A 21,709-nucleotide genomic window follows, 5' to 3' on the forward strand; every position below is an offset into this window, starting at 1 on the left:
ACTTTAGGAACTTTAAACATGCACTATCTGCAACCATCTTGGACTCTAACCACTGGCGCACTTTACACTATATACCACTTTATAGACTGAACATATTACATTTATTTATTGTACATACTACATTTATTTATTGACGGATTGTACACACTATGTTCACCCATTCACTCTGTATCTTTAATATCTCTATTATTGTTTTTATAATTTTTGTATACCTTTTTACCTCTCCTATGTTTCACTCTGTTTGCTGACGTTGCTGCTTTGACACCTGGATTTCCCTCCGAGGATTAATAAAGGTTCATCTTATCTTATCTTATCTTATCTTATCTTATCTTATCTTATCTTATCTTATCTTAAATAAATTGACTTGACTTGAGATGATTACTGGGGTAGCATTCAAGTTCATTGTCATCTGTATCGAAACAAGAATTTATACGACATTAAAGCACTGTCAATTAAAAATACAAAAATCTAAAATTGAAACAGTATACAAGTTAAATACAAGAAGTACAGTATATAAAAGATGTCCCTAACATAGTGTAGACCATAAATAAGTAATGTATACATATTCACATTTATATGAAAGATGTCACAACATGCAGTACTTGCGAATAAAGATATGGACAAATGAGATCAGATGAAATTTATTGTCAAACTGAAACAACTTCCTCTCACCTTGCAAGAATTCAGAAACACATTTTAGAAAGTTTAGCGAGTCAGATGCCTCTTCTCAAATTAATTTCTCCCCTTTGATCAGTGCATTTTTGCATCATATAGCCCCATATATAGCATCTATTGTATCCCATTGTTTCCCTGCAGTAACCTCCTTTTCTCAGCACTGTATTCTGTCCCTCTCTCTGTCCTCTCACCCTCCTTTTACAACAACTACTGTAACACTGAATTAGTTCTCACTCACTGGTCCCTCTTTGCATCCCTGATTTCTCTCCATCTCTGCCCACTCTTTTCCCTCTTTTCTCTGCATACTTTCTCTCCATCCCTCCCTTGCTGAGACCTGTTCTGGTGCCCTGTATGCCAGAGTGGAGCCGGCGTGAAACATCCACACTCTGGCTGTTAAACAGAGCTGTGGCAGGTGGGATCACTGGACCCAGTCCGTCTCCCCCCCTTTCCCTTTCTCTCTCTCCCTCTCTCTCTCTTTCACTTGCTCCTCATCTCTCTGTTCGCCTTTATTCATTGCTGTGTATGGGCAAGGAGGGCTAACATGGACTCTTTGGGTCTTTTTATCCTTCTAATGCTTCTGTGTTTCCAGTGGACGACTGCCCCCGCTGCAGGTAAGGTCTTAATCAGCTAAATAATCAGCATCATGTGAGATTGTTTTGCTTTGATATTGCTGTTATTTGGGTGTTTTAGTGTGAGCAGTAGTAAATATCCACAAATAACAAGTGGATTTGAGTAGTATTTGTGATCTTGTTGTTTGAATTGTACTGCATTAATGATTAGAAGTGATGAAAACATAACGTATTATAGAGTTATGTGAAATATATAATATTTTAACATGGTCAATCAAATTTAGAACCACTGAAACCACTTAAAGAACTGGCTAAAAATAAGAGTTATAGAAGTGTTCCTATTTGTTTTATTATTTTTCAGAGGAAGTTACCTGGACCTACACTGGTGAGTTCAAGTTCAAGTTTATTTGTACAACAAAATATCATGCAAAAGGGAATTCAAAGTGTAGCAAAGATAAAAAAAATAAAAGAAAGACAAACAACAACATACACAGAGGGTGGATGATAATCTGGATACGTTTTATATGTATGTCAGATAATGTATGATTTGGGGCTAGACTATTAAAAGCTATATAGACCAGGAGTCCGTTTAGTAATAAATAGCATTTGATATGATTTTTGTTGGTCCTAATTCAGGGTGATTTGCAGTAATCTTGTCTGCTAATAACAAAGACAAGTTTACGGAAAAGTAGTGCAATTATCTGAATGAAACTCGGTCTTTTCACATGTTAAACATGTATCTCTAAAACATTAAAACTCTCATAAAAGCTTCTGGAAGTTGGGTAGGATTTGTGCTTTTCCCCCTCCCTCATATCTCCCAACCCCTCTCCCTCTGTTTTCCTCTACTTCTCTCTCTGTCTGTATTAGTTACAGTTCAACAAGCTGGCATTAGCACAGCAGTCACACAGAGATGATGAAGGGGTGGAGGGAGATAGAGAGGAAGAAAGCAAGAAAAAGGCAGAGTGAGAGAGAGAGAGAGAGAGAAAGGCAGGCGGGGGGAGGCAGGTGCACGAGGATGAGGGAGATGGGACGGGATGAAGCAAAAGCATACCAAATCGTGCCCCGTATTGTTGCGGCGCACAATAACCTATGTGTTTATTGTGTTGTGGACGCACACTGGCTGCCTATGCTGTGGACAATGACATTGTGGGAATGAATGGGGCACACAGACCACCACTCTGCATGTATTCAGGAGAGCAACACCGATGTACAGTACATACAGGAGAATACACAGCAAACTGTAGAGGCCGTGACAGGAGCAAACTGGTATCCATACATAGGCCCTTTAGGCATTAGTATAATAGATACGGAGGCAGAAACATGTGGTGAAATCTTAGACTGGTAGCCAATATGTTTAGTAAATGCAATTTTGTTTTAACGCCACTAATTTCTTTAACGCATTAACGCAACTTGCGATTTTTAGGTTGTAGCGGGCTCAGTTTTAAAGCTAGAGTGAAGATACTAGAGTCATATGAAACCAGAAAATCGAAGGAATCCATTGGTACCAACCGTGTCATACTAGCTTGTCGCAAAGCAGGCTAAATAACGCTCCAAACTTACGTTAAATTTTGGCAAGGAAAAACTGGCATGGCCATTTTCAAAGCGGTCTCCTGACCTCTGACCTCAAGATATGTGAATGTAAATGGGTTCTATGGGTACCCACGAGTCTCCCCTTTACAGACATGCCCACTTTATGATAATAACATGCAGTTTTGGGGCAAGTCATAGTCAAGTCAGCACACTGACACACTGGCAGCTGTTGTCGCCTGTTTTTTTGTGTTGTTAATTGATTTCTAATGATAAATATATACATACATTTGCATAAAGCAAGCATATTTGTCCACTCCCATGTTGATAAGAGTATTAAATACTTGACAAATCTCCCTTTAAGTTTTTATTTTGAACAGATAAAAAATATGTGATAAATTTGCTATTAATAGTGATTAACTATGGACAATCATTTGATTAATCGGGATTAAATATTTTAATCGATTGACAGCCCTAGTTTAGTGACATGTGTCTTAGGAGTTTAAGGAGTTTAATTTGTTTTTGGTCAAGATTTTTCAAAATGAAAGTCACTGGGATTCACAGTCCACATGAATGAGTGTGTGCGAGGCATGTTGTGTGACACATCATTGCATGATGTGGTTGTTGCTGAGCTGCTAGCTGAAGTGGAAAGTCAGTTGTTATGTTATGCACCACATTTTGTCACACGAAAGAGCAGAATTACACGGCTTCTTTCCACCAGAGACGGACAGTTATGTAAAGTAATCGAGGGAAAGTCAGTCTCACATTCCATCGTTTCCTCATCATGCTCTGAGTGACTGAATATTCATGTGTGTGTGTTTGTTCCTAACTGTATTCAGGACGGGGATGGCATGCTACGAGAGGTAGAGTAGGTGCTGAGGGTCAGAATATTCGGCCTCTGGTTACCATGGAGACCTCCATGGCGACCAGTGGCAGGGGCCGCGGGACTCACTTTTGAAGTTGGGTCGTGGTGCGGGGCTTTAGCTGTGGAGGGTAGTGAGGGGTAAGGGGGGCAGAGAACAGATTAGAGGTGCAAGGTGGGGGTTGCAGCCACTGGGCGAACAGCGGGAGAGGAGATGTGGTATGTGTTTACATCACTCCTTACATTGTGTGTGTAAGAGAGCGAGAGAGAGAGAGAGGGATGATTGTGTTACAACCAAACCATCATCCATGGCTGACAAACAAACATGGTACAGTACTTACATGCATTGTGGGGTTAATTTGGTCTTACTTTTTGTTCAGCTTTTTACATGCTCATTATTAACAACTTTAACATTTGCAAAATCTGCAAATGCAAATATATGATTTATAAGTTTTTTTGCAACTACTGACAGATTTTTTTTGTGCCGTCTGTTTTCTAAAGCATTCCTCTCCTTGCAATTGAAATTCACATTCTTTGACTCACATGTCACTCTCTTTTTCTTTCAGCCTCTTTTCTCTAACTTTCTTTTATTATGCAATTGGGGAGACCAGTTTCTTTTTTCACTCGGTAAACCAGAGCCTGAATCACTCTCCTCTCCCTCAATTACTATCAATATTTCTATGTCCATTTTATAATTAAATTCTTCTTAATTGTTGCACGATAATGATCTATGTATGTCCATGAATTTGAAATACAGAGCATATTTTACAATATAAGTACAGTATAAACATAAGTACATTAACTGATAGCAGGAGATGTTTATGGTAACCCAACTGTAACCATTCAATCTGTATATTGATTAATATAAAAATTTACAAAAACTGTGCTTATTGTCAAATATAATATTATGTTGTGCATTATCTGAAAATAAGTTTCTAAAATATTTACATTATTATAATTCAATTATTTACCAGGTTTTTAATTATGTGCAAATTTCAGTTGAATTTGTCCTTCAGGAATGAAGGTCGTCATTTTACATTTTTTTTCCTGCGAAGATTTGTAAGATGTTTGAGAACCATATAAAACTGCGATGGGAGGTTAATCCTCGGTGTTCTGACCCCAAAGACAAAAATATTATTACTATTATTATTATTATTATTATTATTATTATTATTATTATTATTATTATTATTAATAACTATTTTTGTGTTTTTGCCTGCCATGGAAAGTCAATATTCGGTTGTAAATCTTAAAAATCTTGCTATGGGATACAATAATTCCATCCATTTGCAATACAGGAATTTACTCTAAAGAAAACGAGTGTTAATATGATGAAATAAATTATTCCTCTGGAAGGAAGGGACACTTAATTCAAAAATAATATTATTTATATAGGAAAGAATTTAAATTTTCTAATTTTAATGTCAGGCTTAGAAAAAACATTTTATATTACTTAATGCAAATGTAAAAAATCTATCATTTGTGTGACTTGTGCAAATTTTGCAGATGTTCATACAGTATATCTAAACAGAATTATAGTGTACCGTTGTCCGTGACACCTTTAGGATCTTTATGTTATTTATTTCTATATAATAATACTGAAGATGTCAGGGCATCTGGATACAACCGAGGTTGGAAGAGGTAATAAAAGGCTCAAGTGACATTCTGTATTGATTATGTTGTGGTTGTTATCAGTTGACATAATTCTTTCAAAGTAGTGCCTCGATGACCTGCCTTTGTCGGTAGCCGTTCATGTGTGTGTGAGTTTTTTTGTTTCGTGGAAGGTTCACGTCACCTGCATTTGAATTTGATTTCAAATGTAGCCTCGATAGTCTGATCCAGAGCAGCATTCATTATAGTACAACAAAAGATTTCATCTGTGGTTAGAAATGATTGAGACGGTGTTACCTGTGGTTACGGATACACACACCCCTCTATGTTTTCTCTTATGGATACCAGTGTTGACTAACAAAATGCCCCACTGAAGAAAAAACTGGCTAAATGTTGGCAAGAAAAGACGTAACTGAGGTTCATGCTGAATAGTAGAATCTCTATTTAATGAAAAACCATCAATAGCAAAGGAGAGCCCTGTTGATCCTTTATTACCCTAATGGCTCAAACATAAAACATGCCTTATGTAGTCACAGATATGTTGTGTGTATACTTTCATTGCCTATTATGACCGTTGTGAAACCCTATTTTCTTATTATAAGTTTTATTAAATTCACCACAACGAGGCTGTGAACCTGAAGAGAACAGCAATAATTGTCTCGTATAATTAGAGACTGATCAATGGAGGCTTTTCACTGGAGCGCTGGCAGCCAGCGGGCTGTGTGATTTGGTGACATCATTGTCTTTTCTCCTGTCAAAAGGCTTGGTGGGTCAATCCGAGTGGTCGGAATATTTCCCCGAATGCGGTGGTACTTCTCAGTCCCCCGTTGACGTGGTAACCACCCAGACTAAATATGACCCCAGTTTGATGCCTCTGACCCCACTGGGCTACAGCCAGCACGGCAACCAGCCCTTCACTCTGTACAACAACGGACACACAGGTAACTATGGCAGCAAGCTCCTAATACAACCCTCTCCCGGGTATCCGAGCAGCCTTACGCTTGTTCTGTTTATACTGCACTGTCCTCAGTCGTAACCTGGCAGAAAACCTTTTACCCCCCATTTATACATTCAGGAAATTATTTAAATTTGATGTTTTTTTATATTAATTTTTAAGAAGAATTCTCATCATATGCCTTCCTGGTATTTCTTGTTTTGCTCTTCTTTCCATCAGTGGTGATTGAGCTGCCTGACTGGATGGGACTAGGGGGGCTGCCCTGGCTCTTTACAGCTGTGCAAATGCACCTCCACTGGGGCAGCGGCGGCCCGAGTTACGGCGGCAGTGAACACACCATCAACGGAATGAGTGCAGATGCAGAGGTATGTTTAAACACAGCTCACTGTACGGTAAAATCCAGTTATGAATAAAGCAAAGGGGCAGTCAAGGTCATCTACTGTGATATATAGTAGTTTTATACAAAACTATGAACTGAGAGTGTACCTCTTGTGACAATTCTGATTTTATTAAAATGGAAGAAACACAAATAGATTTACCACAATGTCCAAGGCAAAATTTAAAAAGAAAAATCAGTTGAAAAAGCTTCGACTATGAATCAAGATTTACAAGGTCAGAAATCCCAAGAGTAGCCTGCAAACACAGAAATCTACTTTCTGTTCATTGTTATGGAGAAGAGGATGAAAAAGTGTTAATTCTACCACGCTAATAATGTGACATTTGTGCAGGAAAAGAATTAGGATGAACCAGGATGCCAACTGTGTGTTTACACAATTAACTTTCTAACTTTTAAAGATAAGTGTGATTTAATTGAGCCTTTATAATTATACAAAGATTTAACAGCAGATTAAAAAATGGGTTACACTGCAGATTTTAACAGTGTATGAATACATTTCTACAGGACACACATCTACCAGGCGGCTACCTCCGGGTCTGAAAAGTGAAGCCAATGCTGAAATGCCTTAAACCTGCATTCTCTCTTATAGCCAGCAGGGGGCGACTCCTCTGGTTGCAAAAATAAGTCTGATTGTATAGAAGTCTATGAGAAAATGAGCCTACTTCTCACTTGATTTATTACCTCAGTAAACATTGTAAACATGAGTTTATGTCTTCTTCAATACAGCATGATGTTCATTTAGTAAACTATGGTCCCGTTTGGAATAGACCATAAAGCAGGGGATGCTTTAGGGCGTGGCTACATTGTGATTGACAGGTCGCTACCACGGCGTTGTCCGGTCTAGGAGTTGTCCGTGTTTTCGTCTTACAACTTTAACCCTTTCACAGTGTATTCAGTTCATGTTAATTTTAACATTTTGGTCGCCTGAAAATGTCTTATTCAGCGTTCGGTTGTACTTAACTCCAGCTCTCATGTCACTTCTGGTTCCAAAAAACCAAGATGGCGACAGCCAAAAACCAAGATGGCGATGGCCAAAAATGGTGAACCCAAGGTTTCACAACTGTAGTCCACAAACCAAATGGTGACTACGTCCATGCAGTCTATGACATCTACACATGAGGTGGAGAAAAAGTATCTCTAAGAAACTTCCATTGTATTGACATGAAAGCTTACACTCATGCAAAGTAAAGCAGTCAGCAAGCAAAGCCTGATGGTAGACACATCTCTAAACTTTGTGTTCATATTATTGTGAAAATAAGTCGTGAAGACTAAACGCCACAGCATCTGACCAGTTAAAAAGAAAAAATGGAAGAAATGAACGTGAACTCATTTTAATCTGTGTGAGCTGCTCTTTGACCTAGCTCTTTGACCAAGTATGAACTTGCACAACACTGACCTCCACCGTAAGCTACTGAACAATGTATGCTGAAAGAGAGGAGCAAAGTTCACCCAAGGAATTACACATTCTTATCAGAAAGCTGAACAATAAATACTGTTCAGGAAACAGCTGTTTACAGGCGAGACAATGTGTCAGCCAGAATATTAATCCTGCCATGGATATGTCTGACCTCTACATTGAAGGTCTCCATTAACAAACTTCACCTCATCATCCCTTGGACTTAGCATGTCAGTTAAGGACGAGGCTACGGCGGAGGCCTTTTTACAGACGCCCGTATAATAACCAACCATGGCTAAAAAACAACGGAGCTCAGTTCGGGTGGTTGGAACAGGGAAAGGCACAATACACTCCACCTTTGTCTAAGCAGGACAAACCTGACCTCCCCGCAAAACCTTCCCAAGATCCCAACCCGCTTCTTTCAAATGACAAAACACTGTATACAATTGCTGCATATGTTCAACCCACGACTCAGAACAGAAAACCAGATCATCAAGATACTCTTCACAGAACAGCAGCCCAGAGAGAGAACAACATTCATCGAATGCTGAAAAGCGGCTGCCGCATTCCGCATGTCAAAGGCCATGACCGTATACTGAAGAAAGTCATCAGGCATGACCAACGCAGAGATCTCCTTCGCACTCTCAGTCAACGCCAATATCCCTTCAATAAGTCTAACTTTATAGCAAATCTAGCGCATCCCCAACACGATCCACACAATCCTCCATCCGTGGAAGAGGATAACAGTCAGGTTTTGTGACACTTTTCGCAAATCTGTACGGATGCAATATTCACCATTAGCTTCATCACCAACAAACACGGGGAGCTCCACGCACTACAACTGGACTCAGCAATATCATGCTGTACCATATCCGCCATCTGCTTCGTAAGATGGCAACGTGTGTCTTGTTTCACTCAATATGGATGCTGTTAAATGGGCTGTGGGTCACCCACATCGATATCGTGGTTCAGCAAGGGTGTCCGAGAAGGAACATCAGCAAGTGTTGCATTAGATTCAATTAGCTCAACCAAGCTTGAGCGCTGCGTCACGGGAACATGAGACAAACAAACAGGAAGGTGCTGCAAGATCTCAGAGTCTGACATTTATCCTTGAGTCAAAACCACAGACAACCCCCCCGTCACTCATTTCAGCAGCGAGCAGCGCCCCTGAGACTTTACTCGCTACAAGGCTAACAAACGGTGTAGCAACTTCAGCACTGGACAGCACCACAGAGGCCACAGCAAAACTCCATATCCTGCCGCACCTGTTCCCTATCATAGTTAGATTTTAACTTATTAATATGACAGAGTCAAGTGCTGAGAATATGTATATAAAGACTGTATATAAAGATGGACGACATGACAGCTCCCCAAAAGTGAAGCCAAAACATCTCGATCGCACTGGCTGCAGTATAGGTCATAAACAACAAACTAAAAAGTCAAAGTACACGTCAAATAATTTTTTCCCAAAGATGTTTTTTGCCATTTCAGGTAGTTCTTACCATGCTGATGAATGTTCAAATGTTTATTTTTCTGATAAGTTTGATTTTAATTAGTTATTTGATGCTGTAAAAAGGGAGTGAAATGTCATGATTGGCAGCTGTGAGTCTCTCTCGCCGACCAGCTGCAGTCGCGCTCGGCTTGTGATTGGTTCGGACCGGTGACCTTGGGTGACTTTGGCTTCACTTCTGTACAGTGGGAGGAAGTGGAGACGAGTCGTCCATCGTCGGAACGTATCGGCCGAAATGAAATGTCACAACCTACCGGCTATTGTCCGACGATGATTTTCGGACTCTAAACAATGAGCAGCGCACAGAAAAGGAAGTCTTGGCCCGGATATCCGCTGGCTACACTGGAAACCAAGAAATACAGCCCCTTGCCTCCAGAGGCTTATCCGCCAATGGCCAATGGGTTCTGAGATTGACCCAACCCAAACATACCAACAGAAGACTGATGGGCCGGCCAAAGTTTATGAAAAGAAGGGGAGACACCCAGCCCTAAACCTACATTAACCTACTGTAAACCCAACAGAAATAAAGCCAAACAGAAAAACAGGACTACTGGACCCATCAAAAATACAAAGAACTAACAAAAGCCAAAGATCTAAATCATGTCTAAGCACCGACTGGTGCTGCTGCTGAGGCAGGAAAGTGAAGGAGAGAGCGAGCCAAAGTTCCTGCCCCCTATTTATTGGTTTCCCTCAATCAGGCCCGACCAGACACACCTGAGAGAGAACACAGGAAAAGCATGAGTCAAAAGCATGTGCACGCCATAGCCAGTAGGGGGGAGCATGTAAGAGTAGGCCGAGAGAGGGGTGCAGAGACAGACGAGAACGTTTCAGGTTAGATTGCTGTTGATAAAAAAAAAACATGAAGACATAAAACTTGTACTGAATAACCTTTGTAGGGAGGGCAGAAGATGGAGAACGAGTAGAGAAAGAATGGTGTACAGAGGGCAGGTAAGCCATCTCAGCATCTCAGTTCCTCTCCATCTGTCACTGTCCACGTTTGCCAACACAAAGGTTTCTTCAGGGGTGAGCAGTTGGGAGGCGAGAGGGAATTAAATGGATTAAAAAGACAAAAATCACGAGTCGATGAAATGATATTGAAAAAATATAACAAACAACATGAAAGAGGGGACAAATATTAGTAAAAAAAATGGAGCCTGTCATGCATGAGTGGTCTTATTACATAATGAGACAATTAAGCTCTTTCTCATTCACATCAGTCTCCTCGTCCTTTCTTCGGTCATTCACTCAGAAGGAAAACTGAGTTTGCACGCAACTTTCCCTCTACCAGTCTCTCTCTCTTCTTTTAACCCTCAGCTGTCCTGAGGTTAAACCAGGACGTCTTTCTCTTTCTCATGAGTGTGGATGGACAAACTAACAGTGTTCTTCCTCTCTCCAGCTACATGTGGTGCACTACAACTCTGAGCTCTACCCCAACATGTCCACAGCGATGACGCAGAGCGAAGGCTTGGCTGTTTTAGGAATTCTCATTGTGGTAATAAAAACAAATGCTAACAAACACTAGCATTAGTATTATTTTGAGCAATGGAATAAACATTTAGGCCTGAGTTTTGGTTTCCCAGACAGGTGAGGAGACCAACCTGGCATTTAACAACATCCTCAACTACCTGAGCCGCGTCAGACATGCTAGTAGGTCTACTTGAAATTTAACACATCTTGCTGTTTTGCACTCACTTCATTTACATTTTCTCTCACTACTTAGTAATAAGCAGTTTCCATTTTCATTTTTATTACAAAATATTATTTATTTAGGCTACATATTTTGTTCTAAAGCACAACATGAATGGAAACACATTGTTTTGGGCATTTAAAGTACTGATGAAAAATTGAGGATACTTGGCTCCAGCAGTGGTGTCTATAAGACCTCACATACTCTTTTTCTCCTCCTTCCTCCCACTGGCAGACCAGAAGGTGTCCATCCCAGCCTTTGACATCGAGTCCCTCCTCCCGAAGGATCTAGGACGCTACTATCGCTACAACGGCTCGCTAACAACGCCGCCCTGCTACCAGAGTGTGATCTGGTCACTGTTCAACGAGAGGGTTCAAATCTCAAAGGCACAGGTAAAGCTGAGACTCATCTAAAGTGTACAGAAGTGGATCACACAAGCCTGAACTCGGTGTTCACCTTTCATGTAGACACTTATTGCATTTTTGATCCATGAAGGATCTTCTAAAAACAAACTGATCCAACGTGAACTGAAATGTTGTCTAATGCCTCAATAAAAGATTAACAGCTTTTTGTAGTGTCCCAACACAGGCTCTCTACACAAATTACAACTATTTAATCCAAAGCAGAGAAGCTTTAATACTTTAAAAACCCTTACAGAAGTTTAAAGGAGTATCACCAACAAAATGACCGTATGTATATCAATAACTCACCCTGTGTTACCTTGAATTCTTGAAGAAAATCTTAATTTTAACGCATCTTGAATTTCCCTCGGGATCAATAAAGTTACTATCTATGCCTCCACGGTGAACGAAGAATAAAAAAACGGAGAAAGGTCTTGATGAACTGAAGTAGGGTTATCCCAAATACAATTTTTTGAGAAATATGTGAAGGTATTCGAAGCTTTGCAGAAGCATTCAAATACTGATTCGGAGGTCGATTACCATGGCAACAATCGAAGCTTTGGAGCATGGGGTCAGCCCTAAATTGAAGTAAATGGGGGCCGCGTGAAACAAGAGCAAAACCATATCAAAACATCCGTTTACAAACTCTCACACAACTCGTGCAGTACAATCCAAGTCTCATTTATACAGTCGTATGCTCAGTACTTACCAAACACATTCATCTTCGCTAAAACCTTACCATTTAAAACACTTCCGCATAAACAGTCTTGCGCTTGCGGACTACTCATCCGAAGTGTTTTGAATAGTTAATTATCAAACCACCAATGAGCATATCATTTCTGTTCTGTCATAAGAAGTGAAAAAAACTATGCATTCTCTGATCGATCATGACCCGACTGCAGCAGAGATTGAAATACAGTACACTAATGTGCTTTAGTGTGGGTTACTGTAAACTGAGAATCTTCTTCTCCTTTCCCTTGCATTGATGACATTGTTGGATTTGCGGCAATGTTTGCTGCCGATATTGATTAAGTGAAGCTATTTCTTTTGTGGAAGATTTTATTTTACAAAAACTTCTATATGAATTCCTTTTTTTAGGATTGTATGAAATAAGTATAAAGTAGAAGTTACATTATAAACAAACTCATTTGAGTTACTTCTTAGTATAGGAAATGATTTGCACGTCTATTTATGAGCAAAACTGAATTACTGATATTATTCAACAGTGGAGAAAAGTAATCTAATCACTACCTACAGTACATACACTGTTAGTGTCATCGTCCCTAATTTGATATGGAAAGCAGTATCCACTGCTTGTTAACATGACTCGACATTTGCTCTCTAACATCAGTGACTTCCACTATATTTGAACTACATTTTGACTGTGTGTTGAGGTTTCACTGCTACGTCAGTCACTTACTTTCTGTTTTAGTCTCAGGACTTTTTTTCCATCCTTCTCCTCTTCACCTCTCCACTCCAGCTGCTGAAGATGGAGACGATACTTTACTCCAGCAAAGCCGAAGATCCAGACAGGATGCTGCTGCAGGACAACTACCGCGCCACACAGCCGCTCAACCACAGGGTCGCCTTCGCCTCCTTCTCTGCAGGTAAGACAGACAGAGAAGAGATAATTTATCATTTTGCTGACTGCTGATATAAAAGATAAGCACATGCTGTGTTGCCTGAAAATTACTTCCTTAGAATCATTTTTTGTTTTTTCAAATATTACCTGATTAGTGTAATATACGCCAAGTACATTCTTAGAGTTTATCCTTTCAGATTGCACAAATGTGAGGTCGCGAAAGGTCAGCTAATCTGCTGTGAACTCGAACAACACTTCTACATTTGAGGATTGTAATGCCAGCATGCTGCTCGTAATGCCACAAACCTCGATAATAAGCCAGTGGGTGGCCATGTGGACCAAAGCTAGCAATTAGCACAATCCATGCAGCGAATGAAAAGTGGAATGTGAGGGAACATGTGGGAATATTAAGGATTACCGGTGAATTTGAGTGAAAGAGCCTTTGGACGGCAGGAATAGAGAGAGAGAAAGAGAGAAATAAAGGGGTGGAAAAGCGAGGGGGATGCAGTGTTTGTTTGCGAGCTGATTAGAGAAAAGGATTTGCAAAAACTAAACAGGGACTCCATTGTTATCACAAGAGTCTAACTGAGAAAAAGGGGAGAGGAAAAAGAGACACAGAGAAGTGAGAGAGGGAGACAGAGTGGTAGACAAAGACAAAGGAGAAAGAATTTGTGTAAAGTCCTCATTGTAGTGAGTGACTGAACTGGAAGGCCTGTGATATCAGCACGGCTGTCAAAGGCAACAAGACTGACTCGACATTAGGGCTGTGCATTGGCAAGAATCTGCCAATAAAACACGTATCATGATGATACAGGGGTAACGATTAATATATTGTGATATCATGTGATTTTTTAAAATCAAATTTTAGGAAAACTGTCATAGTCTAAAAAACACACCATTTTTAGAATAGGCAAAAATAACAAATTTATACGGCATGCTAAAAATGGCATGGTTTTTGCCCAAAACTGCATGAGATTATCATAAAGTGGGCATGTCTGTAAAGGGGAGACTCGTGGGTACCCATAGAACCCATTTGCATTCACATATCTTGAGGTCAGAGGTCAAGGGACCTCTTTGAAAATGGCCATGACAGTTTTTCTTCGCCAAATTTTAGCGTAATTTGGAGCATTATTTAGCCTGCTTCCTGATAAGCTAGTATGAAATGGTTGGTTCCACTGGATTCTAGGTTTGGAGGTTTTCTTGTTTCATATGATACCGGTATCTTCCCTCTAGCTTTAAAAATGAGCCCGCAACAACCTCAGAAAGCTTGAATAGCGGCCAGGCCCGATGGCCGATACAGTGTGATTTTTCTAACAATTTATTCATTCTTTCATTTGTTGTAGAATCAGGGAAGGAGCTCACTCCTGGTAAGACTTCATGTAATTTTCCTGAACGTATTTTGCAAAAAACAAAGTAACCACCTGGCCGATGCTACTGATGATCACATCGATACTTTAAATAATTCAACAGCTCTGTATTTTTTTCTTCTGCAGGTGAAGTCACAGCTATAGTAATAGGAGTGATGTGCGGCTGTGTAGGTCTGGCAGTGATCGTTCGCTTCATCGTGAAGACAATACGGTAAGGCGCTTCGCTGTGTGGCTCTGTCATTTCCCTGTTTCTGTTTCTTTCAATGGCTGCTGGCAGACACGCTGGCCAGTCTGCTTTTGTTCTTCTGGCTTAACTGGGTGATCTGCAGAAACTGTGGGAGCTGTCACTGTGGGAGTATCCCGTCTCTTCTCATTCTCCATCTTCTATCTCTTTGGCAGATTTTTTACACTCCTCCACCGTGAATCAGTCGTGGTAAACAGGTGGTTTACCTGATCTCAGTACTGACAAAGGACGCACAACTTGCACTGACAGTGTGACTTCATCTTCTTGTGCTTGATGGATATCCTTAAGCGCAGATCTTGGATCAATACCATGATAAACAAGGGGTTACTGAATTAAAAGGGGAATATCAATCTATCAATACTAGCATTTGTAATGCATATTGAAATACCATTTTCTTTCACTAGAAATTCAAATTAATTTGAGATTTATGTTGAAAACCTGATATAAATTAGAGTCTGACCAACACACTGGCATGGCCGATATTACTGGCTGATTGTGGCTTATCACAGATATATTGGAATTGGCATATTTCAGCAAATAGGTAAAAAGAAATACCAAAGATATGTTTGAGGTAATACTGAAACAGTGTTTGCATTTCGTACTGAGAAGTCCAAAATCCTATTCAATCATGTCTTTCACAGCTCTTTAATAACTAAATGTAAGCCATTTTTTATCAAAGAAAGTTGATCTGATATTAAGTCTATCCTCAATGATATAAAACTTTGGGTCAGGGAACCTCTTCAATCATCAATAAGAAACAAGTGAGTAAAACAGTAGAGACATACAATCAGTTCTGATTCAAAACACCATCAGCTTTCTTTAAAAAAAAGGGGTCAAATAACATTATTGGCACTGGCCTTGAAACATGTGTTTGTTGGGCTCTACTAGAAATGTCAGTAAATGTATAATCCTCTTTGTAAGGTTTCAACACAACAGTTTAGAGTAACCCCAAGATCAGCACTAAGGATAATCTGATTCTCTGACCTCTGCTGCACTAACATGGCTGTTTCCCAATATTTTCTCTCATACAGTAATCACCAACGATTAATGAAAGAATGTGGTGGGTCCCACCAGTCCGTGATTTAACCTCTCCACTGCTTTTGTCAGGGGTTCCCAAAGTCCCATATACTGTATGTTCCAGTATATGTGTTATCTCCGAGTCTTTAGTCTTAAAGGAACAGTGTGTAACATTTCAGGGGAGCAAAAATGGAATATAATATTCAGAACTGTGTTTTCATTAGTGTATAATCACTTGAAACTAAGAATCGGTGTGTTTTTGTAAACTTATAATGAGCCCTTCATATCTGCATATGGGAGCGGGTCCTCTTCACGGAGTCCGCCATGTTTCTACAGTAGCCCAGAACGGACAAATCAAACACTGGCTCTAGAGAGAGCCTTTCACGTTTTTACCTGAAGGTCACCGTAGTTCTCCGACACGCTTGTGAAGCTGCGGTAACGTGAGCCGCAGAGTGCAATATAGGGATGTGACGGTGAAGAAATTTTCCTACCGGTTAATGCGACAACACCGGTGTTACCGATTACACCGGACATTTTACAAAAAAAGGTGACGGTCAATATCTGTAGAGCGCTTACTTTGATCTTTAACGTCGGGGGGCTGTGTGTCTGGCCTCTCCGGTAGAGCTTTCGCTGCGGGGCCGCAGGTTTCCACCCGGCGCTGCTCCGCCGTGCACACCTGCTGTGACCGCTCCGTCCTCCTCACGCCGATTGCCTCATTAACGTTATGGTTCCCTTATAGCATTTGGTTTATATCAGAAATATTGCCAAATAGGCGCTTTTGCTGTTTTCGCTTCGACACCAAATCCTCCGCCATCGTCTTGTCTGTCAACTCTCTCTCGTCCTGTGTGTGAAATCTGACTCCTGCTGCTCTGAGCTGAGACTCCGTATACTTTCGCTTTCAGATTGTAGCGTCATTCATCCGACTATGTATAGATAACATGCCGCTGATACACCAAAATTAACTAAATAGGTTTATTTCTATAAAAAAAGCAAAACGACGGCGGGGGCGGTGGGCAAGTAATGTAATCGGTGTGCTCCCGACCACCGTGTAACACAGACTACCGCGGCAAGCCTAGTTGCAATCTGCAAACACACCACTAGATGTCACCAAATCCTACACACTGTACCTTTAAGGACCAAAATATGATTTTTAATTTTGTATATGTTGTTGTATAGAACTGAATTAATGTTTAAACTGAAGATAACACTCAGATAACAGTGAAATCATACCCCGCCCTCATCTCTCATGGTGTCTCCTGGATCCTTGTCAGGGACCTCCAGAAGGCCCCTACGTCGCCCCCCCCCCCCCCCCCTTTGGGAACCACTGGCTTTCTTAATGTCAATCAGCCGTGTGCAATTACTTTAAAATGTCACCTCACATCCTTCTATCTAATGAGAGAAGGGAGAGAGAGTGCGTTTTGAACTCTTTGTACACAGCCTCTTTGAAATGTTAAATCCAAGATGTGATTCTCTCTTTTGATCTGTGACAGCTCTACCTCTAGCTGGGACGTCCTACCCAGTAACCGGCCTGCTCCCATGTCAAGGTCAACGTAAAATCATAACCTCTGACCTCAAAGATTCCTTCTAAGATTCCTGACCTCATCTCCTTGCCTTAACCACCCATTTATAGTGGCTTCTCCTCTTCTTTAACACCTATCTTTAGAGTATTAGTGCTTAAAGAAATTCCACAGGCTGTAAGGAAAATAGTATTATATATATTTAAACTTTCAGGGAAGCCTTAGGTAATTCCCACAGTGTTGCCTGCGGTTTAGAAATTCTTTCACATCAGTCAATACTAAGAAGAATAATCCTTTAATCCTGAAGTTTTAGGTACGAGAGTTTTTTCAGCTGGCTATTGATGCAAGTGCACCTACAGTAAAACCCCCATCGACTCATGCACAACCTTCCATCATGTATTCTTTAACAAATGAGGACCTCTGCTGGACAACATAACAAACTACACTAACAGCGTACTTAAAGATTAGACTCAGTGGGAATGACTCCTCCTTTTCATGTTTCAGGATGAAGGAGCCAGAGAATACGAAAGAGAAAAAACAAGACATGGCTCTGAACTCGACCTCTGGAGCAGAAAAGAAAGAAGAACCCACACCGTCTCCTCAGACTGAGCCCTAGCCGACAGCACGGCTTCAGTCCAGACACAAGCAAAGTGCTCTCTTCTTCCCTCTTGCCAATGATCTTATCACTGATCTCCTCGGGGGACAAACATGCCACTCATCACTTACAAAAGACAATAGGAACAAACATTTTAAACTGGACACAGGGTAAACCACCTGCTGCCCTGATCACGTCACTGTTTCCAGTATTTTTTCTCCTACCCAAACTCTGATGTTGGCAGTGTTGGTATCAGACTTTTTTGTTTTCAGTTTGCACGTGGAGCACTTGGTGTAAATACGTCGGTTTGCTGGCTCTGAGTCGTATGCTTGCTCTTGCAATGCCTGGGATGCATGATTGATTCATGTAAATACTTTGTAAAATATCTTTTGCTGTTCTTTTCTGTTTCACACATGGCCATTATTTCATCTTCCTGCCTTGAAGCACACTGCACTGTATGACATGTAATATGAATTCATATACCCAATGTAATATTATTATTTTTCCTTTGTCCCTGGACTTGAGCATTGATGCACAGTAGGTCGTATCAAATGAAAATCTATGATGAAGGTTTTAAGGGATTCAAAATGCTAAGTATAAACTGATGCTGAACATTATGTCTCTGATCTCAATATAGCGCATTATATTGTAAATGGAGGAGTTATATTTATGTACATGTGTTCATTCTACTGGTGCCATATATCATCTTTGTCTGGTGGATTTTTTTGCTGTATATAACTCGTCAACATGGGCACCTCATTAAATTACTTGAATGGAAACCTCGCCTGTTTTGATTTCTTCATTGTGTCTGTGTGCGTGTTGAGTCGTTTTGGTCTTCGTCAACTAAGATTTCTTTAGTCGTTTTTTATGCTTTTTTTATGCTGAATGATTTATTTCCACAAAACTTAAACATACTGCTTTTATGTGATTCTCTGGATGAAACCCAATTTCACAGATCTGTCGATTAGTCAACAAAATTGTATGAGCGTTAGTCGACTGAGAATTTTTACTGTTGATTAATCTGTCGATTATTTTATCGATTAATCGTAAAATGTCAATAAATGATTTTCTCCAAAACATTTAAGAAGCTGGAATCAGAGACTTTACCTTTTCTTCTTCTTCTTTAAAAAAAACCTCAAACTGTTTAATCGATTATCAAAATAGTTGCCGATTAATTTAATAGTTGACCACTAATTGATTAATTATTGCAGCTCTAATATCAATACAGAAGTGGTAGAGGATGAATTAATGTAGATCTAACTGGTATTTACCATGATTTTGATGTCACTATTTAGGCATATTTAGCAGAAAATATACATTATATTTCTATTTATACTTTATATTTAGTAAAAACAGTTGAAAGGTCAAGCCTGTAGGCTAATACACAGCGATAATTAAACTATTTCCTATCATAATTAGACTTTTCCACATTTCTCACTTCATTGATACCCATCTAACATGTGGATGTAATAGTGAAGACACATCCCATTGTCATTTTTGAAGTGCTGATGACCAAAAACAAGTTCAAATACATAATAAAGTTACTATTTGAAGAACACATACAAACAGCAGTGTTGAAGGCAGCACACACACACACATACACAGTGAGGCATCCAGAAATAGCTCACAGGGCCTTAAAGAGGTATCTATGGCTGTAACTGGATCACGTCTCCCCATGCTCTAAAGCACAGCCATGTGGACATGTTTAAGTAGTGCACACACACACACACACACAAAGTTTAGACCACTCCTTTCACACACAGGAAGTGAAATGTGGAAACGCAACTGAAGGACAGAAGAGAAAAGATCTCACACCTGGAGCTTTTAGGTCACTTGTAGCTCACAGACGCCTCCACCGCTGCCAAAACAAGGTAGTTCCTTCATCAAGCAGCTGTTTTCTACTTCCTCTCCTGCTTTCAGCTTTTAAAAACAGACGGACAAACAGACAGCCAGAGAGCTGTGGCTTTTTCTCACTCTGCTCCTCTGCACACTTTGTTTACTTCACTACGCGTCATGTCTCCAGTTTGGTAAAACAGAAACAGATGTAAAAGACTGGTAAGTGATGATAGAGGTGAAAGGCTGCATTTGTTCCTACTGTTGTGACTCTAGTCTTTGTTTCACTCTAGGACTGCTGGGTAATGGCTTCCCTCAGGGCTTTTGTCACTCTGTCCATCTGTCTCCTGCTGGCTCATCAGACGTTTGGTAAAAACGACGCTCCCTGCCAGCGCTCCAAATGGAACAACGGCTACGACACCTTCATCAAACGCCACATTCGCTCCGGTACTCCAGATACTCTGGACCAGAACCTGTGGGAGGCGTACATCAAGAACAACGGGGGCTGTGACAGACCCACCCAGTCCTTTCTGCACCTACGCGACCTTGACAGGGTGAAGGCCGTGTGCACGAACCAGGGGGGGGCGGTGTACAAGGAAAACCTGTGCATCAGCCGGCAGCCCTTCAATTTTGTCACGGTGAGAAGTGTACCGGGGACTTGCGGGATCAAGAGTGTCCGAGAGGAAACCAAACATCTGATCCTGGCCTGTGAGGAGCTGAGCAACCAGTGCCTGCCTGTCCATTTTGAGGGAAACTCTGACAACTCAAAGCCAAATAACAACGCCAGAGGCTGCCAGGACCCAGACACTAAAGCTGATGCTCCCAGCTTTAAAATGACGTGGCTCTGGTTGTTACCTGCTCTTCTTCTTCTCATTATTTATGGCCATCAACATTAATTTGAGGAACTACACATGACAATAAGTCTCCTGAACACATTTGAGAAAAAGCTTGATTTGAAAAGTGTTTGGATTTAAAACCCAATTTTGTATTAATCTTATATCGCCAATCATATTTTTTGAAAGAATTTAAATTTTGTAAATGTATTTTTGTACCAGTACTATATGCTTGTGTATCTGGGAGTTTGCATCTCTGGGAGATAATGACTGGGTTGGTGCTCTAAAGGCATTTCATCTCATGTAAAGCTGCACTACTTATTGCATGAATGGCACAGATGTGATGCACTGTGTTGTTTGTATTTTACATTAAAAAGGGCATACATACAATTGCCGTACAAAAGGGATTTAATTGTGTTTAATGTGCTTACGGTATGATTTAATAAACAGAAGATTTGGAACTCATCTACAGTCATTACCACATCAGTTTCTTTTCCTCAAAGCTCACGTGAGTAGCTCGTTCAAAAACAAACTCAAGCGACTCCACCAAAACCACTTCTTTGTCAGAGCGTCAAAGTTTCCAGGATAAAACCATGACTAGTACTGGGAGGCACTTATTCACATTTGCAAACAGTGAGTTATTCATTGAACCTGCAGAAAAGAGATAACAGACTCGGCCGTGCAGTACCGGATGCTCTGATAACGTTTGATTTCCATACCAAAACCAAAAATCATGAAAGAAGACTTGACTCTGAACCATACACTCAAAAGATTGGGGTCCAGATCTACTGTACAATGCAAGAGTAAAGAGGAAGAAATGGCATAAGTTGACAGCACCTTAACAGCTTATGCAGCTGAAAACTAGGGTTGTTGACTAACACACACAATTTTATCAACTAATCGATTAGTTTGATTTAATCAACAGAGTTTCTCCACAAAGAATCACACAAAAGCACCACTTTATCTTGTGTTTACCAGAGATGTGCTCATAAGTTTCTTGGAAATAAGTCTTTCAGCATGAAAAAAGCATAAAAAAATAAATATTAATTAAAGAAATCTTAGTCGACTAAGACCAAAACAACTGATTAGTCAACTGATTGATTACGAGGGGACGGCCCGACTGAAAACTGT

General features: G+C 40.3%; 3 protein-coding genes across 9 annotated transcripts in view; 2 read left to right on the forward strand and 1 right to left on the reverse strand.

The window, feature by feature from the left end:
* The window catches only part of LOC141778965 (uncharacterized), a 28,352-nt gene extending 15,205 nt beyond the window's left edge, over nucleotides 1-13,147 (reverse strand). The window contains exon 1 of the mRNA XM_074653550.1: nucleotides 13,011-13,147. The gene's annotated coding sequence lies outside the window, so the exon portion shown is untranslated. The remainder of the gene's footprint in view (nucleotides 1-13,010) is intronic.
* ca14 (carbonic anhydrase XIV) lies at nucleotides 900-18,689 on the forward strand. Of its 5 annotated transcripts, none has more exons than XM_074653551.1 (13): nucleotides 900-1,286; nucleotides 1,606-1,629; nucleotides 6,006-6,185; nucleotides 6,419-6,564; nucleotides 10,899-10,994; nucleotides 11,083-11,149; nucleotides 11,424-11,581; nucleotides 13,071-13,197; nucleotides 14,516-14,539; nucleotides 14,666-14,750; nucleotides 14,939-14,980; nucleotides 17,291-17,344; nucleotides 17,822-18,689. In XM_074653551.1, the coding sequence occupies exons 1-13, from the start codon at nucleotides 1,217-1,219 to the stop codon at nucleotides 17,931-17,933; spliced, it is 1,185 nt and encodes a 394-aa protein (XP_074509652.1). In that variant the 5' UTR covers nucleotides 900-1,216; the 3' UTR covers nucleotides 17,934-18,689. The 5 variants fall into 5 exon arrangements, with proteins under 5 accessions (XP_074509652.1, XP_074509653.1, XP_074509655.1 ...); XM_074653554.1 differs by having other exon boundaries at nucleotides 902-1,286; nucleotides 14,939-14,972; XM_074653552.1 differs by lacking the exon at nucleotides 14,939-14,980 and having other exon boundaries at nucleotides 901-1,286.
* Nucleotides 18,690-19,618: 929 nt separating this feature from the next.
* LOC141778961 (angiogenin-2-like) lies at nucleotides 19,619-21,043 on the forward strand. Of its 3 annotated transcripts, none has more exons than XM_074653545.1 (2): nucleotides 19,619-19,783; nucleotides 20,039-21,043. In XM_074653545.1, the coding sequence occupies exon 2, from the start codon at nucleotides 20,051-20,053 to the stop codon at nucleotides 20,639-20,641; it is 591 nt and encodes a 196-aa protein (XP_074509646.1). In that variant the 5' UTR covers nucleotides 19,619-19,783; nucleotides 20,039-20,050; the 3' UTR covers nucleotides 20,642-21,043. The 3 variants fall into 3 exon arrangements, with proteins under 3 accessions (XP_074509646.1, XP_074509647.1, XP_074509648.1); XM_074653546.1 differs by having other exon boundaries at nucleotides 19,658-19,967; XM_074653547.1 differs by lacking the exon at nucleotides 19,619-19,783 and adding an exon at nucleotides 19,790-19,967 and having other exon boundaries at nucleotides 20,022-21,043.
* Nucleotides 21,044-21,709: the final 666 nt, after the last annotated feature.

The sequence above is a fragment of the Sebastes fasciatus genome, chromosome 12 (assembly GCF_043250625.1).
Source record: "Sebastes fasciatus isolate fSebFas1 chromosome 12, fSebFas1.pri, whole genome shotgun sequence".
NCBI lineage: Eukaryota > Metazoa > Chordata > Actinopteri > Perciformes > Sebastidae > Sebastes > Sebastes fasciatus.

Bases quoted from the DNA above. Each gene is read 5' to 3' on its own strand.
- ca14 (XM_074653551.1), top strand. From the start codon at position 1,217: ATGGACTCTTTGGGTCTTTTTATCCTTCTAATGCTTCTGTGTTTCCAG. The intron at 14,540-14,665 runs GTAAGACTTCAT...TTTCTTCTGCAG, and splicing joins AGGGAAGGAGCTCACTCCTG to GTGAAGTCACAGCTATAGTA. The intron at 14,981-17,290 runs GTGGTTTACCTG...GATCTGTGACAG, and splicing joins GAATCAGTCGTGGTAAACAG to CTCTACCTCTAGCTGGGACG.
- LOC141778961 (XM_074653545.1), top strand. From the start codon at position 20,051: ATGGCTTCCCTCAGGGCTTTTGTCACTCTGTCCATCTGTCTCCTGCTG.